Below are 19,350 nucleotides of genomic sequence, written 5' to 3' on the forward strand. Positions count from 1 at the left end.
TCATTCCCGTTTTTCCACTCGTGGCGTTCCACGAACCGCTGGTTACCAATTTTTTCATCATATCTATGTTACCATGTTTTGCAGCCAAGTGAATTGGAGTCTATCCGTCTAAATCCTCACAATTGACAATATCCGGGAATGTACTCAAGTATTCAGCAACTTCTGTATGTTCATTTTCGAGTGCCATGTGCAGTACATTTTTTCGTTTGGCCGCAAGACTTTTTATATTCACACCGGCTAGTTCCTTGAGAGCATCCAAATGTCCATGTGTTGCTGCAAAATGGGCCGGGGTCCAGACAAGGCTATTCCTGCAATTGACATTAGCCCCACTCTTTATAAGATGCTTTATGATCTCCAAATTCCCATTCGTTGCAGCGATATGAAGTGGTGTTAATAATTCTTTCGCTTTCGCATTAACGTCCGCTTCGTTAAGTATCAGTAGTTGGACAATTTCAAGATAATTGCTGAATAGAGGCGAATGAACTGAAAAGTTTAAACCCTCTTAAAGCCAAAAAGAAGAAGAAGACAAGATAATTGCTCCGTACAGCGAAGTGAAGTGGAGTCCAGTTCTCAACATTTTGGCAGTTAACGTTGATATTATTCCTAACTAGATACTCAACAATGTCAAGGTTTCCGTCCGTGGCTTCCAAATGCATTTGCTTCCAAAACAAATACCTGTTTTTCCACAACATCTACCAATAATTTTACAATGTCGGTGTGGCCATTTCTTGAAGCGACGCGAATCGCAGCCAATGCTTCATTTTTAATAGAGCCTGCTCCCGTAATTAACATTCTTTCTACAATATCTACTAATAACTTCACAATCTCGATGTGGCCATTTTCGGAAGCGACATGAATCGCAGATAATTCTACGTGTTTAGTAGAACTGATATTGGCTCCTATAGCAATCAATTCTTCTACAACATCTATATGATTATTTTTCACGGCAAAATAGAGCGGCGTTCTCCCCTTGCAATCGATTAAATCAATGGTAGTCTCGGCATTCTTGCGAAGTAACTGCTCAACCGCTTCCTTCTCACCAAATCGGGCAGCTAGATGCAGTGGGATCTATCCTCTACTGTCAGCGCAGTCAAGTTTGGCAGATTTTTTCAATAGACACTCGATTACATCCGTGTGACCATTTCCAACCGCAAAATGAATCGGGGTTCGTTTCTTGTCGTTTTGCCTGATGATTTCAGCGCCATTTACTAACAGCATTACTGCTGCTTCTCTTCGACCATTCTGAGCGGCAATATGAAGAGCCGTTTCCTGTCTGTTTGTAAGCGAATTCACCTCGAAGCCATCGGAGATCATTTGCCTCAAGGTTTCGTTATTGCCCTCTTTAGCAGCCCTATGGAGCGGCGTCCAGCCGTCAAGCATTTGCTTGGATCTCTCAGCATCAGTAAAGTTCGGCAACGTTACGGTTACAGCCGCATCCTGTGGTTCTTCCGAAACCAAGTATTTGTTTGAGGGATCAGGAATTGGAACACCCATTGTTGAACCACAAATGAGGTTTCACCAAGTTCTTGAGATGTTTACCTATTCCTGGGAATACAAGGACACGAAGTTAGCGTCATCGTTTCGTTTATTTCTTTGTATAATGTTGCACTAAATTACGTTTCTTTTAGACCAGGATTTGATGAGAGGTATAAAGGTGGCCGTACACTGTTTGACCGAAAGTCAAATATTTGACACTTTTTGACAGAAAAAATTTGGTTAAAATTTAGTACAAATTTCATGTTTGACAAAAACATTTTACAACCATAATTACACCTATTTGTTTTTGGTAAAACTTTGGCATAAAACTATTTGGCGAAATACAACTATTTGGAATGAACGACAAACACGGTTATCACATAGTACACTGTTTGTCGAGTTGGACACTACTTTGTGTGCGTTCATTTTGCAAAGAAAAAACATATAGATGAAAATGGCTACTGCCACTGAATGGCACTTGTCCTGGTCGCTGCACCTATAATATTTGAAGATCAGAAAAACGGTAACGGTATTGAATTAAAGAGACTTTAAACTCAGAGAGTTCATTCGTCTCTACAGATCGGAAAAAAACAGAAACGGTTCCATAAATGCAGCATGTGGATGAACGAGTGGATCAAACAGCGCGAAACGCGATTTTACGTGAAACTGACCCGAGAGCAACGAAATGAGTAGGCAATAATATGAAAGAACATCTTTCGCATGGAACTTGAATATTTCGATTATTTTCTTTGTGTTACGAAACCACAGGGCAGTTTCGTCTGACAGTTAAGTGAATTCCGTACAACCCTGTTTTCATCGCATATGTCGCATATGTAAAGTGGAGCATAGCGGATAACTTCACTCCAAAAGTGACAAGCAACAACATAGTCGAAAAAACGTGCTAGTAGCTACAGCTAGGCTGTTTTCAAATTCAAATTTAGTACATTGCCATTTCTATTAATTCTTTAGTTAAATTAAAGTATGCAAAAAGGTAAATATGGAACCTACATCGATGAAATGTTGATCTAGTGAATTCAAGTAAGAATTTATTTCCGTTTATGTTCGACCAGATTTATCGTAGCATACAGGTAGTCAGTAAGGTTACAGGTAGAACATCAAAAAGTAACACGACAATGTAAGTGTACAGTAATCAGTATAAAAACGTCAAATAAGTACAAATATATTTTCAGCTTTGAAGCTGTGTAAAAGCTGCTGTCAAAACGTCTTTTCGTCTGCCTGAAAACCTATCCGAACACTTTGATTACATCGTTAATCGTGAATGAGTCCGTGAAATATATATTTAATATATATATTGTCTGTTTCTGTAGACTTTGTACTAACCGTATATCAAAGAAACGATTTTTGAAATCATTTATATTAGTTTTATTAAATTGTGTTCTTTAAAATAGAAATGATTATTCTAATAAAAAAACAAAACTATCGCACACCTATTTACATATATACACCTACACATACACCTACCAACCCCCGTTTAATTGATAACAACCGAACGTTTGTCATGATTCTTCCAGCTGGTGATTGTGCCCACCTTGAAGGCGGCCACATTGATGAACTTCTTTTGCGCCTCGGCCATTTTGGCGTTGCCATGGACGTCGTCCAATCGGGTACCAGCTGCAACACATCCCACAGAAAACCGTTCTCCGACAAATGTACGTTCATACCCAGCTGGCGTCGTTGGGATTTTCTGAGGCGAAAAATCTCTGGTTACGTCTTCCTTCGGAGCGGAAGTAAAAGAAGTTGGCCCGGCTCATGAGTTGTTGAGTCTGATAGGTAGGAACAGGTGGAGTCGCCTCCCTGATGTCGGTGATTGGCACTAAAGTGGCGGAAATAGGCCGACGAAAAATAAGCGAAGATAAAAAAAAAAAATTTACGTTCCGGACTGGGCTGCTGTGAAGGGCAACAGCATCGGCATTGGCACCGCTCGAATGTTTCTTTTGAAATAGCTGCCGAAGATTCCCTCGAAGCTTTTCATCAGTGGCAGCAACTCTCCAATATCATCCGAACCAAGAAAATTGAGCAAACTCGAAGCCATGCAGAACTTGGCACGGGCGTTGTGCTTCTATTACCAAACTCGAGATCAATGTGCTCCTTGTGACATATACGATCGATTGTCGGTACTGGGAACCTTACCGGCAAAAACTATTGCCAGAAACTCCGCGAAGTTTTGCGAACCCTCATGACGCGTAAACGAGCTCTTCCGGGAAACCACCGCAATGCATTAAATTATATTATCCAGTAGATCGGTTAAAACTTTACGGTTGGTTTTTTTTATCTAAAAACAGAAATCCATTGAATAATATGAAACTCCCAAATTACAGAAGCAAACTTACGATAATCTTCTCGAGCAGATCAAATATATACGTTCCTGAAAACGTTCTTCCTCCTTGTGAGGATGGCACCTTAATATTATCCAAAAACTTTTCCAAACCTGATTAACAGATTTTTCAACCAAATCAGTTGGCCAATTTCAAATTCGAAATCGGCAGTGAGTTTTGCATCACCGAGTTGATATCAGCAACACGGAGGACAATGTCGGACGATTTGAACCGTGTTGATTCATATTCCTCGCATATTTTTCGTGCACTTTTGGGTCTAGCAATTGTAGGTCATAAAAATTATATCAGTGATGAAACCTAGACATAAATCGCAAATTAGAATATAATCTTATAAAGAAAATCATACCTTCCTGCCATAATGCGAAATGTAGAACTAATGTTTACTTTTGGGCATGAATGCCAGGTGCACAGATTGATCTGTGTTGCTCTTTGTTTTATGTATCTCAGGCCTAAAATGCATTAATTATTTTCGTTGGGGCTTGAACAATATAAATAGCAAATACATATTACACAGATTTTCATTAATTTGAAAATGAATGAATAAAAATTACAATAAAAAATATCTGGCATCGCTTTTGGCAGTTTTATTTGCCACTTGCCACTTTGCCATTCTTCAATTATCTACAGTGGCAAACACTGCCAAACATCAAAAATACAAAAAATTTGACTGAAATATTTAACGTACGTCAGTACATGGTTTGACAAATTGGTCTAAAAAAAGTTTAAGCAAACATGTACTAAATATTTGCTCGTTATGTTTGGTGTCGAATATATTTGACCAGTACACGTTCATCAAATGTTATCTGTCAAAAATAGTCAAATATTTGGCTTCGGTTAAACAGTGTATGAGCACCCTTAGTAGCGGACACGCAACCAATTAGGTTGCGTGTCCGCTACCAATCAAGGCGCCTCTATATATTATACATTGTTATAAGCGCCTTGCTACCAACTACCAAAGATCTGGTAGCTTTTTTTAGTAAGCAGTTTTCTGGGTGTAGAATCTGAACACCAACGGTATTCCAATTCGTGCATTTTCCCGACAGTGGATGCTACGTAATGATCCCGATGGTGCACCCCTCGTACACAAGAAACATCTTCAAAACAATCGACTGAAGTATCCACAGAAACGCAGCCGCAAAGGAATGTTTGTTATTAAATGGACTGAAAATGACAACACTTGCAAGTGAACTATAAACAACCGAAAGTGCAACGCCAATATTTGAAGAAAAGTTTCCACCGAGCCTTTCGAAATGCAACTTTCAATACATAAGATTTTTGAAAGCGATGTGATGTGAGAATTTTACAATTCTAATTAGATTAAGGTGTGTGTTGGGTTTTGTTGTCCCCCAACTTTTGCTCTTTTGCACAACGCTGGCTGCAGGCAAAATAGGAATCCTCAAACTGAAGCGAAAGATCGATCATCCCATGAGCATGAACAAAATTCTGCTGGTGTTGATTATCGCCAGCGGATTTCTGCTGATCATTTACGCCAACAGCAGTATCTTCAACAGGCGCAACATATTGATGATTTTTCAGAAGCACGATCCGGCCCATAGCCATTCGGAGGCGTTAGATAACACCCTTCCGGGGGCCGTTGGTGGGGGAGAGAAATTGCGATTTGCAGGTCATGTCGCGGGGGGCCCGAGAGCAATGGCTCGATTTAACGAACTGAAGCGCGTGAAGTACATTCCGAAGGAGAATAATGCCACCGAGTATAATATCTTCATTATCTACACCAAGGAAAGTCAGAATGTGATTCTGAGAAGCAAATTTGAGCTGTTTTTGAAAAGTTTGCTGAAGTATGCCACCGTTCCAATGCATCTGCACGTTATCACCGATGAGCAGAGCGAGCTTTCGGCGGAAGAGCTGATACGGGAACAGATTAGTCACTACCGGAAGGTGGTGTTTTACACGCTGTACGATGTGAAGGATTGCGCGGAGAAGATAAGCGATATTGTTAAAAACATGCTGCCGCTGTTCAACTACAAATCGGGTGAGTTGTGAAAGTTATTTCGAAGATTCAATCATGATTAAACGTTGGGTCATTTCAGGGAGCTATTATAGTGATGCACTCTTCCTAATCTCGCTCGGACTCCACCGGATCGTAGACGTAAATATGAAACGAGCCATCCTGATTGACTGCGATGTTGTGTTCCGCTCTTCGGTGAAGGAACTGTTCGATCAGTTCGATCACTTCAACTCGGAACAGTTGTTCGGTCTCGCACCGGAACTGACTCCGGTTTATTTGCACATTTTGTTCAAGTATCGGGCGCAAAATCCACACTCTCTCTTTGGAACGCCGTACTATTTGAACAGGACCATGCTGGACAACTCGGTGGGAGGATTTTTCAGTCGGACGGCAAAGAAAACGAAACACGGCTATCCGGGGCTGAATTCGGGCGTCGTAATGCTGCAGTTGGACCGTATCCGCCAGTCGCGGCATTACGAGGAACTCATAAAGCAGGATTCGGTTAAAAGCATGGTGGAGAAGTATTCCTTCAAGGGTCATCTGGGCGATCAGGATTTCTACACGCTGCTGGGATTCGATTTTCCGGGTCTTATCTATCGGTTGGATTGCGTCTGGAATCGGCAGCTGTGCACCTGGTGGAAGGAGAATGGTTACGGTAATGTATTCGACAGCTACTTCCACTGTGAGGGCGTAATAAAAGTGTACCACGGGAACTGCAATACTCGGATTCCGGAATAAGGGTTGCGGTAGGTTTGGTTGCCATATTATTTTAGGGTAGAAACTCTTCCGCTCCCATGTTGACACATGGGAAGCTCTTATAACCCTCTCAATTTGATCTTATCTACTGAAGCCATCGCTACGATGAATGCAATACCACTCTGAAAGGCTTCCAACGGTTTTGGAATATAATTTCCCTTTGCCCCTTTTCTTTCCAGAAAACATTCCATGATTCGTAATTTTGTGATCTCGTTTAAAAAAAGTACTATCATCGGATTAGGCTATTACTTATAGAGTAAGCTGTATCGTTGCAATACAAGAGCGGTCCTCTTGAAAATCTCGAGCTGTTAATTTTGCAATTTCGTTGCAATATGATCTATTCTCTGTCGTTTATATATATTTTAGAATCAATTTCCCGACGTTCCATAGGAGCGCGCTACTGTTACTTACATTCGATGATTTTATTAGATCTTATTTTTTAGTTGTAGTTTAAGTTTTGACTTGGAAAGTCGGAGAAACGGAGCGAGCGATGCTGCGGCTCAGTGGGAGAACAGTTGGAGAGTAGTTTAGGTAGTCGAATTAATCAGCTTAAATGAGAAAGTTTGACGTTTTACGTAGAGAAAAAAGAACAATAACGTGTTGATCGAAAATTTATCTGCCGGGAGTACGACAGTTGAGTGTTTATATCAGAAAAAACGAACGAAAATAGGTTAGATGCATAATATGGTAAGCGTAACGTGTTGAAATCTAAAGGAATTGCATTTTTCAATAATAGGAAAAGCAAGCCATGATTATTTTTAAATGATGACATCCTTTATACCGCAGAACCAATACTCTGACGACAAGTACCGAACGCTTCTGAGCGAGATGAACGCAGTACGAGCGACACTTTAGGAAACTTCTAAATACTAATATTTATTAAAGCGATGCTAAATATTGAAAAATTGGAATCGAAACTTTCACACGGTGCATCGTGGTTAACGTGGCCAATTGCTTCAATTGCTGAATTGCTTCACAAAGTCGGGATATTTTTGCTCAGTGTTTTTTCTTGGCGCTCTAAAATTTTTATTTTTCAAAAAAATCCTGCAATGTTGAAGAAAGTAATTCAAGTTATTCGAGGTTCAAGAACTTACATCAAATCCGTCTTGCGAAATTCTCAACATTGGTAGCTGCGGAATCCATACGGTTCATGATTTTAATTTCTAAGGATGAGCTGAGAAAAACCTAATAGAATTTGGAAGACTTTTTGAGAGCATTGTACAGTCTGTTTAGAAACATACCTCCGAAAAGGGCAGATTACACAGCCGAATCAGATGAACTTTTGAAAAATAAATTAAAAATGGTCAAGATTCAACTAACGACATTTGCATCGATGAGCCCTAATCAAACCATTTGCTCCGTTAGAACACTTAAAATGTAATGCCAAGCAGTCCACCATGAGCCTAAAAACACTAGCAGCAAATGCTCATTATGGTAGTCCGTCATGTGTTGTACAAAAGCTGCTTTGCAGTTGAATAAGCGTTTTCAAATCGTTTCTCTGGCATTTTACCCAGGTAAACATCGATGGTTGAACAAAAGCTTCAATTTGGTCGGAAGAAACTTTCATACAACGTGTAGTTCAGCATATTGTCTTATTGAATATCAATACTATTATTAAACAAGACAATTATTAAACTGATTAATTTTATTACAACTAATGATCGGTTCGCGATGGTAGGACAGAGTGTAAATAGTCGAATAAAAGATATATTTCAGGCTTAAATTGCGTCTGTTCAGTTTTTTCATGAGTTGTTGAACAAATAAAACACCCTCAAAACTTTCCACTGGCGTATTATCCAGGTAAATATAAATGGCTGAACAAAAGCTTCAATTTGGTTTGAATAAGCTTTTATACAACCTATAGTCCAGCATATCGTCATATTAGGCACTCAATACTATTGTTCGACCATTATTTTTTTTTTATCCCATCCGTTTATTAGGCTCATTTAGCAATTCAGCTATCACAGAGCCGAATTTATTCGTATACATTTTTATGTTAAGATAACTATTGTTGTATATTATTTAGGCTTAAGATTCCTATCCATCGATAAACATTTGTTTTTTTTTTTTATGTATAACACAGTAGCTGTTTAGGCCTAAGAATATTCTAATTCTATCGATACACAACACATGCCGAGTATTCCATTTCTATCGATACACAACACATGCCGCCTTTTTCGGCGTTAGAATATTCCTATTGTTCGAATGTTCACAGTTGGACTGTTCACAACGGGACTGCTGATATGAGGCTTCCATTGCTGTGTTAGAATTAGCACCAATTACCGATGCAGCAGATCGTAATGTGAGCGGTAAGGGACTGGGATTACCGACACATGATGATTGTTGCGTGGACGTGGACGCTAGAATAACACACAAAGATGGTCAGTTGAGGGGCCCTGAGTTATTAGCTCATGATCGTTCGCTTAGTAGCGGACACGCAACCAATTAGGCTACGAAGACCCCCTTCGACCATTATTCAACTGACTAGTTTAATAACAGCTAAGAATTGTTTGTTGGGTCCATTTGACTAACATCGAAGTAATTGTAGAATTTTGATTGCATAGAAGAGTCACATTATGAATTTTTGGTTCAACTCAGGAACTGATCATATCGAAATATGTATGGATGTGATCAATGAGGTTTTTCTTGGATGCCACTAACGTTCCCATTGGAACTTTTGACTTCTCAACGTAGGTATTATTTGCGTCATTTTTTACTACGTCTTTTACGTGTAAGTTCAAAGTTTCGAAAACAAGAAAGTGACGCTGGATTGCAAGGTTTTGAACGTTAATACCTCTTTTCCGGTTGAAGGGAGTGGTATGATAATCTTTTCTTTCGGAAGACAAAATGTCCACGAGTTATATGTTTGTTAATTGTTGACCCGAAAACTTGTTTTAATAGCTTTAAAATTGCTTATAAAACAAATTATTGAAACCGTATATAAACTCGCATACGCTCTGGAAATCCATTCAGTTGACGTGGCGATGTGAGATGAGGACGGTCGCACTCAGACGCCTATGCATTATGGTCTTTTTTTCCAATTCCATTTCTCTTCTGCAGTTGAACCGAACGGATGGGTATAAAACATGACGTTTCCTTTGCTTTCGTTCCAACTTAAAGATGTAGAACCCTAGGTTGATCACTTGAAATGTAGTATTATATTATAATGTAAACCAAATTAAGAAATAAAAAGAATTTAAGTGAAAAAAAAGTGCTTCCGTTCCATTTTTTTGTGTGGACACCGACTGAGCAACATCGTTGCTGGACGAGCTGGACTGCGAGGGATCGAGTGCCTTTCTCAAGGCAATGAGAGTGCAGGTGTGAAGTAAATTATGACAAGGGCCTTTTTCAAGGCTATAATACATTACCTGCCTGCCTGCTTTCGTTCATTTCTACCTCTACTCTCGTACCGCGAGGGCTCGTTTCATTGGGACCAAGCATACAGCTCGTAAATCTACCGGTGGTAAGGAACCACGAAAGCAGCTCAGAAAAGCGCACCAGCCGCAGGAGGTGTGAAGAAACCACATCTCTATCGACCAGGAACCGACGCTTTGCGTGAAATTCGTCGCTATCAGAAGTCGACCAAATTACTGATCCGCAAGCTACCTTTGCAGCGTTTAGTTCGTGGGATTGCCCAGGACTTCAAAACCGATTTGCGCTTCCAAAGTTCCGCGGGTATGGCACTGCAAGATGCCTATTCGAAGATACCAATTTGTGTGCTATCTTATTATTATCTTAGTACCTTAGCATATAATCAACGGCCCTTTTAAGGGACACCAAAGGTGCACCCGTGGCCGAGTGGTTAGCGTCTCACATTATCATGCCGGGTGTTCGGGTTCGATTCCCGTTCTGGCCGGGAGATTTTTTCGTCAAAGAAATTTCCTTCGACTTGCACTGTGATCACGCGTATTCTAGAGCTTGCCCCTCGGAATACATTCAAGGCGTGTTATTTGGCTTAGAAAATCTCAACTAATTAATAATTGACGCTAGTTAATGCATACGTTGAGACGGCAAAAGTTCCACAAGGAACGTTAACGCCATTCAAGAAGAAGAAGGGACACCAAATTTGATGGATTAGAGTTCAGGAAAGTTTTCGCAGGCCGAACTGAAAGAAGCATTTAGCGAAAATCGTGGTGTCGATGAATTCGATACCGATGGGAACCATTAAGTATGGATTTGATAACGACAAATACGAGATATATGATAGTGGATATTTCACCATATCGGAGAAATCACTTTAATGAAATTTGTGTTATAAAATTATTTGTGTACGAATGTCGCAATCGATAGTCGATTCTAATTTGCGATGGGTATTTCCTCGGAGGACTCGATTCCTCCTTTGGGTATGATAATCACATTATTCGAAAGATAAAATGCAGAAGTTCTCTGCCAATCTCCTTTCAACTCCAAACATCTCTTTCTCCCGTTTGTCGTTTTTCAATTCTATTTCTCCTCTGCAGTCGGACCTAACGGAACATTTAGCGAAAACCGAGGTATCGATGATAATTCGATACCGATGGGTGCCATTGACAATGGATTTGATAGTGAAGAACACGATATGATATGGTGTAGTGGATATTATCGAAGTGAATATTATGTTACAATATTTGTTTACGAATGCTGCAATCGATCGTCGTTATTGGGAAGTTGGAATTGTTGGAAAGGGGGTCTTATTTTTACTGTTTAATTCCGAGGAGGAATCCATTCCTTCTGAAGTGTTAATAATCCTGCCCCGAATCAACGATGATTCCAATTGTCGGGGCTTGGGGAGTGGGTACTATTTGCGCTGGGTATTTCCGAGGAGGAATCGATTCGCCCTTTGAGCGTTAATAATTCTTTTCCAACTGAACGAAGTGGTATGAGGGGCTTAGAATGCAAGGGGTGTGAGTGATTTGATCGATTTCTCTTCATCAACTTTTTATTTCGTGAATAACTCAGCGCACAAAAACGTTCCAATCTGATTAGCTATAGAAACTGATAATTGAGTTTCTAACCTATCGTCCACATTGTGAAATGAGCTGGGAATGTGTTTACGGTTTAGTTATAATCCAAAGAGAAAGTCGATAAAGAGAAATCGATCAAGTCACTTACACCCCTTGTATTCTAAGCCCCTCGTATGATAATTACTTCATTTGGATGCTTGTTACTTATTTATTGCTAAGTCAACGATAGTCCTTTGTCCACCTTGCGGTTATATCAAAGATGTAACCCACTTCTAGTTTTTATTAGTAGTACATACTTAGTTGAGATTTCTATGCCGAGTAACACGTCTTGAGGGAGGCGATCTGGCGTAGTGGTAACATCCATACCTCTCACGCAGAGATCACGAGTTCAATTCTCACTCCCGACATTCTTCCAAAAATGGAAGTAAAAGTGACGAACTAGTCGAAATGTGTTGAAATTCACTATAATAGAGAAAAAATGAATGTATTCTGGAGTGGCAAGTTTCAGAATACGCGTGACCACAGTGCAAGTCGGAAGAACTTTTTTGACGTAAAGTCCCCCGGCCAGAACGGGAATCGAACCCGAACCATGATAATGTGGACGCTAACCAGCATCTATTTTTCAGGTTAGGAGCGGCTCAAACAGCGTTTGTCTCGAATCGAGCAGATGAACAAGGAATGCTGTATTCCGTCAGCTACATCTAACAACCAACACAGAACGAGATTTAAACGGCGATCAATGAGCTGAAAAACATTAAGGTCGCTGGGAAGGATGGACCGGCAGATGCACGGGCCGTCCGTGTTCGAGGTGACTGGAGAACGGCTGCCCAAGACCGACGATACTGGACTTCTTTAATTCATTCGGCACTGGTCCGGTAAACATACTGTTGCCACGAAGGTAAAGTAAATTCAGTATCTGCGGAAGAGATTACTACATTTTCTTAAGCAAAATGAGGTGAGGTGAGATAAATCGGACCAATTGTGAAGCTCATAATGAAGAAAAAGGAAGAAATAGGAAGAAACTTCAATTGAACTGAAGAATTTCAAACGTAAATGCAATTTAGCAGCTAGACAAGTGGGAACAGGACAAAGGATTATGGACCTTGTACGAAGAAAGATTGAAACAATACTCTTACAATAAACATAATAGCTACTAATCACGAATTTCATGCCAACTCGATTAGCCATTGGCAGCACCATTTCAGATTGCTGTGATACTTCGTGGGCGTAGAAATATTGGTCTTTTAAGCAATTTTGCACACTAAAAATAAAAAAAATCTAGACAATTTTTTGAGAGGGCCTAAATTTCTATTAATATTTTTTTACAAAATTTTCTAACTCAAAAACTATAAGACCAACAACATTTTGGTCAAAGATTGAAATGTAGGATATTTCCAAATCGAACAAATTAAAAAAATACACTGAAATTAAAATATCAAAGAAAATAAAACTCATTTTTATCAAAAACATACGAGGGCGGTCCGAAATAGTACTTAGCCTCATCGCCCGATGGTGTCAGTATCGCAAGACAGATTACGCATCGTGTAGTACATTCTCGTAAACGACCACTGTCAAAATTTCAGTCGAATCGGACTCGTAGTTTTGTTTTGACCGTGTGTGGAAGCGGACGTGTTCGTGGATTTTAGAAATATGAAAAAAATGGAAATTCCGTCGTCGCCACGGTCAAATTGGTCGAATTGCACTACGAACTGCTGCCCCATCCACCGTATTCCTCAGAGCACCGTGCGTCTTTTTTTTTTGTTTCCAAATTTGAAAAAGTCACTCGTCGGGCAGAAATTTGAGTCGAATGGGAAGGCCACGGAGGTCTACTTTGCCGAACTTGAGAAAACGTATTTTTAGATGGATTAAAGAAGTTGGAGCATCGCTGGGTCAAGTGTATCGAGCTGGAAGGAGACTATTTTGAGAAATAAATCACCACTTTTCCAAAATTTTTGTTTTTTTTTGTAGGCTAAGTACTTATCGGACTGCCCTCGTTTTTTTTTTAAATTCTAGAATAAAAATAATTCAGCCATTCCTTGTCTAACCGATATAGTGGTTCTCAGATTTTTATGCGAAGTGGTAGTTTTGTAATTTATCACAAAATATTAACCCGTTCTTCATTTTTTCGTTAGGGAGCCCATTTTCATTTTAGGGTGGTCCGAAAAATCATTTTTCCTCTTTTATCCAAAAATGACTTTTTTCTCGAAAATTCATAACATTTGAACTATCAAGCAGCCAAAAAACCAACCTTTTTTTTTAAAAAAATGTAAGGGGTTGTATCTAGGACACAACCGTATACATCGACGTAGACCTACGCAATTACATTATGCAATCCACTTTTTTACCACTTCGAATATTATTTTAAAATGCATCGAAATTTTAGTAATAGATTACATTCTTCGTTACAAATAAATTTGATGAACGTCCTTTTACGTTTGATATACCGAAATATGTCAACGGAAGAATTGTCAAACGATCATTGTATTTTACATTTCCCTATGAAATTATTGCACATTTCATGTTTACGTAGTTCTCGAACCGCGAAAGTTCATTCACCTCTAGTATCTGAAATTAAGATTTCCCCAGGCTTCTCAGTTTAAAGATACATTTTAGGGAAACATATTCCGGCCTGCTCAACGACAAGCCAAAAAAACACCAAAAAATACTCCGGACTTGCATGTAATTGCAAAGCGGATTCCCCCAGGCACATGAATTTTGAAGTCCCTGTTAGGGAAACACAGCTTGGTGGGAACAAAAATACCCCCGACTTGCATGCATATATGCAAAACTGGTTTTCACAGGTACATCGATTTTGAAGTCTGTGTTGGGGAAACTGTAAATCGGGCCAATCAAAACTTGACAGTTAGGGCGTTTCGATAATGCTTGACATTTTACAGGTATTCAATTGTTCATCTCATGAAAAATAACATTTTATTAATTGTGATAGACGCATAGAAATATTTCCTATCAATTGATGCAAACATTTTTCCGATCTGTTAACAAATGTTTGAGTTATAAGCATTCGAAATACGGGTAGGGTTAGCACACAAATCGACAGAGCAAATGTATGGGAAAAAAAGAAAAATAAGAAGTTCTTCCAGTTTTCATGAATTTAAACCGTTTGGAGATTAACGAATTGCAATGTATAGCATATCAAACAAATCTTAAAGAATTTCTGATTCGATTGGTATGCGAATCATGAGAATTCGTTCACAGTGAAAATAGTTATTAACGTTAACTTTATTTCATAAAAACGTGACCTGTTTTCTGATTTGGTACCCTTCCTGAAAGACGTAGTTCTACGTCAAAAAATATCACACTTGCGTTAAGACTGAATTCTAGTCGCATAGGTCTAGTCTAGTCACATAGAAATATTGAACGAAGAATTAAAACATATTAAATTTGCTAAATAATAAATCAAAAACGAGAAAAATAGCATCTTCGGTATCGAGATATAATATGTTAAAAAATTCTCAGCTTTCCAGAAAAAATATAAAAAATATAGCGCCCTCTATGTTAAACCGTGAAAACTATGAAAAACCAATTCAATTAATAATTACAGAAACGAAAATCCTAATTTTTCGGAAAAGTGACATTTTTTCAAAGAAAACTAAATCATTAGCTTCAATTTGATATGTCGATCATTTGAATCGGTTCAGTAGTTCAAAAGTTATGAATTTTTGTAGTGGGAAAAGGGGGAAAATTTGTTTAACTTTGACAAATCATATCTCAAAAACCAAAAAATTGCATCTCTGATATCGAGATATATCGAGAACATAGTTTTTTTTCTATCTCTTTTTTTCTATCGCCTTTTTTCTAAGTTGCGTTAGGGTCACTATGAAAAAAACTTTTTTTTCGCTTTAACTTTTATATTTCAATTTCTACATTCAAACTGTTTTCGGAGGACTTTTAGAGCTTACTAATACAAACATTTTTCGTTGCAGAACTTGTCAATATCTCAACTTCACTAAAAGTTATTGATATTTATTCCCAAAAAATACGCTTTCTTCAAATGTTTGTCTCTTTTCCTGGGGCAAACATAAACATAAACAAAGTTTAATAGCAGCATTTGAAAAAAAATATTTCTCTATACATGATGTGTGATTTCCAAAACTATGCTATTTCTTGTATTTGAGTAAATGAAAATTGAAATCATGAGTTTTTGGGTTAAAAGCCATCAATAACTTTCAGTAGGATTAAGATATTAACAAGTTCTGCATCGCAAAATGTCGGTCTTGATAAGCTCTAAAATTCGTACGAACACGTGATGTATAATTTTAAATATAAAAGTTAAAGCAAAAAAACCCGTTTTTTCATGGTCAATCGTCGCTCAATCGATTACATCATAAGATAGAAAAAAGTTTTGTTCTACAAAGTTGTTCAAAATAACTGGGGCTACAACATTGTCCAACTATGTTTATCTCTATCTATGAAGATAAAGAAGTTAGATTTTTTATTTCATCGACAATTTTGGTCACCCTATTTTTGATAACATAAAAATAAGCGCTCTATCATATGTAACAAGTTTGTCGAAGACAGTTTGTATAAAGAATAAATATCTCCAACAAAGTTGTTTTTAGCGCTTTCTATGTATGCTGCATTAGGGTAACAATGAAAAATGTTATTTTTAATCTAACTTTTATATTTGAAATTCTACATCAAAATTGTCTTCGTACGACTTTTAAAGCTTATCAATACCAACATTTTGCGATGCAGAATTAGTCAATATCTTAATCCTGCTCAAAGTTACTGATGGGTTTTCACCCAAAAACTCATTGGGCCTGATCACGAACGTCACTTCACGGTGAAAACGCAGTGAATTGTATACAACGTTATTACGGCTGCCACCGTGTGTGTACAATTCGGAAGAGTTCATCCGTCGTGACAACTTTGATGAACTCGGTGTTATTATGAATATCACGATACTGTCACGTCATGGGAAAAAACAGGTATATTTGTCACTTGTGTTTTAGATGGTGAAAGCTAGTCACGCGGAATGGAGAAAGTTTAATTTCGGATTTATTTAGCTTTTCTGCTAACATTTTGAATCTTGTCTTGCTTTTTAAGATAAACAAAAAAAAAAGATAAACAAATAGAAATTTACCCGCTTGGTGGAATTTTTAGAACGAAATCCTGACGTATCCAGAGGACGTAAATTTGTTTATTTGAGTTCGATAAATGCGCTATGGGATGTAATTGAGGACTAAGAATGTAGCTCCCGTAGAAACATGGCGAAAAGTCTAATTTCGGTTGTCCTAAATGAATAGAATTTTTTTGTTTCTATTTTAAGGATTAGACTAACAGAGAGTTGAAACCCAATCTAATAGCAATGGAGGCCACTGGTCCTCAACCCGATCATTATGATTGCTAATGCATAATATTGATTTGTTGATATTTTGAATATAAAATAATAACTGTAATGTTTTCTCAACATTGCATAGCTGGTTTTTGTAATTCAAACATTCGCAATTGGTGGACAAGACCCGAATCAGGACGATAGTTACATCGAATGAGGCCATTGATCTTTTGTTTTTACGTAATTGATATTTTCAACAATATTGTTTTGAAGACATACTTTGAATGAAAGAATTTTTAAGTTTCAAATAAGGAAAAAATGAATCTATATTTGCAAAGCTTTTAAATTAATAATTTTTAAATTATTCTCTAGTTCTTTTTCCATAATTTTGATATCCGTCTAAAGAAAATCTGAATCATTTTCTGCTTTTAGCAAATTCCTTGAAACTCAGATGTTTCATATGAAAATTATGCTTCTTCTTATATCAAACATCATGTCCCGTATATCAAATTACACGAGAATGGGAAGGATAAGAGGATTAAACTTAAGAATTCCATATGGAAGTATCTCAGATTATACTGATCATGAGATGGATAAATTCGGGTTTATTCTGAGGTATAGAAGATATTATTGTTCATCAAAATTGTAGAAACGGTTCTTAAAAAATGATTTTAACGTTGACCTATACTAAATACTTCTCACTATTCAAACGAGTAAGACAGAGCAGAGTACAAGAGTATGCGAGATATCGGTTATTAAACTCATGATGCTTTATCTCTAGAGTAATTTATAGAAAGAGGAAATAAAATTACATTCCCATACGTTCAACAACTACATTATTCAAAAGCAACCAAGTATTCCTCCTCATCTTTGAACCAACGTTTGATTCAGCAAACTAACGCACCAAGCAAATGATTCATGGAATGAGTAGTTTGTATGTAGAATTTGAAATATAAAAGTCAGTTTTTATATGGTGACCCTAACGCAATTTAGAAAAAAAGGTGTTATATCGGTTTTTTCAAGAGATAGGAAAAAACTTTGTTCCACAAAGATGTCTCAAATAACCGGGGGCTACAACATTGTCGAACTATGTTTAGCTCTATCTATAAAGATTTTTAAGTGTGATCATCAACATTTTTATAATCTACTTATATCCCATCCTTGCCCTGAAAAAAAGTCACCCTTCTAAACTCGAGTCAACCGCGAGTAATCGGTTTTCTAGCTTACTAACTATAGAATTATGAAATTGTTTGTATAAAGTTATAGAAATATGTAGTTAATAATTTTATTTCGTCGAAAATTTTGGTCACCCTATTTTTGATAAAATAAAAATAAGCGCTCTATCATATGAACAACTTTGTCGAAGACAGTTTTTGCATAGAGAGTAACTGTCGAGCTCTAAATTTTAATTTCTTCTTAATTGCATCTCTTGGACCATTGTGCAATGATTACGAAAATAAAATCCCTTTTTCTCCAAGTTCATTATTTTTTAACAAAAGGCTGTTTAGCTTCAATTTGATATGTCGATCATCTAAATCCGTTCAGTGGTTCAAAAATTATGATTATTTGAAAAAAAAGTCACTTTTGGGAAAAAGTGATTTTTCGGACCACCCTAAATTGGAAATGGGCATCCTAAAAAAATAAATAAAAAAATACGGGTCTAATGTTTTGTGATAAAGAACAAAATTACCACTTTTGACGAAAATCTGAGAACCACTATATCGGTTTGGCATGGAATGGCTGTATAAGTATAGCAAAACCAAAGGAACAGAGATGACCTTGGAAGATGGCTATACTCTATTATCCCCAAAGTTTCAACGAAGGCCTGATTTAAAGGGTTAGATCTTGACAGAAATTTTATTAGAACTATGTCCAGATTGATGTCCAATCATTCCGCGCTAAATGCGCATCTCTTCCGCATAGGTCTTGCTACTAACAATTTATGCAATTGTAGTCAAGGTCATGTAATGAATTTTGCAATGAAAGAATTAAACTGGTTGCCGATTTAGAGGCTCAAGGAGTACACTCACGCATGCCAGTTCGCGATATCTTAGCTACTCGCAACCCTAATTTTATGTTCCCCATATATGTCTTCCTAAGAAGCGCTAATGTTATTATTTAGGTCACATCTCCTACTCCCACTGTCCATTCTCCATTCCTTTCCTATTACACAAGCAGAACTTAGTACCCGTTGAGATAAGATCATTACAGGTGCTATTAACATAACAAGGAGGCACTCACTACCAAAGGATACCGTTGCTACATCAACTGGCGATGTAGTTGTTACGACCCACCACAGGCACTGTTCCAGACAAGGATAAAACCGACGAGGCAACGAAGGAATAAATTATATTTTTTTATATTGCACTGTAGTTTAAGCTAATTAGACTTAAGTTAATAATTATGTAGTTATAATATATTCAAATAGTTTTAAAATGTATTGCTTGATGGTGGCTCTTTATCCACTTGAGCCTAATTAAATCAATAAAGGAAAAAAAATTAGATGCGCGCACAACGAAAAATGTTTCGCATCGCAAAACCATAAAATTTCAA

The 19,350-nt window shown here is 37.7% G+C and overlaps 1 protein-coding gene across 3 annotated transcripts; it reads left to right on the top strand.

The window, feature by feature from the left end:
* Positions 1-4,912: 4,912 nt before the first annotated feature.
* On the top strand, positions 4,913-12,791 carry LOC129768143 (xyloside xylosyltransferase 1). Of its 3 annotated transcripts, none has more exons than XM_055769586.1 (3): positions 4,913-5,826; positions 5,885-6,548; positions 12,128-12,791. In XM_055769586.1, the coding sequence occupies exons 1-2, from the start codon at positions 5,259-5,261 to the stop codon at positions 6,538-6,540; spliced, it is 1,224 nt and encodes a 407-aa protein (XP_055625561.1). In that variant the 5' UTR covers positions 4,913-5,258; the 3' UTR covers positions 6,541-6,548; positions 12,128-12,791. The 3 variants fall into 3 exon arrangements, with proteins under 3 accessions (XP_055625561.1, XP_055625560.1, XP_055625559.1); XM_055769585.1 differs by lacking the exon at positions 12,128-12,791 and adding an exon at positions 6,738-7,288; XM_055769584.1 differs by lacking the exon at positions 12,128-12,791 and having other exon boundaries at positions 4,914-5,826; positions 5,885-7,288.
* Positions 12,792-19,350: the final 6,559 nt, after the last annotated feature.

This window comes from Toxorhynchites rutilus, chromosome 2, assembly GCF_029784135.1.
Source record: "Toxorhynchites rutilus septentrionalis strain SRP chromosome 2, ASM2978413v1, whole genome shotgun sequence".
NCBI lineage: Eukaryota > Metazoa > Arthropoda > Insecta > Diptera > Culicidae > Toxorhynchites > Toxorhynchites rutilus.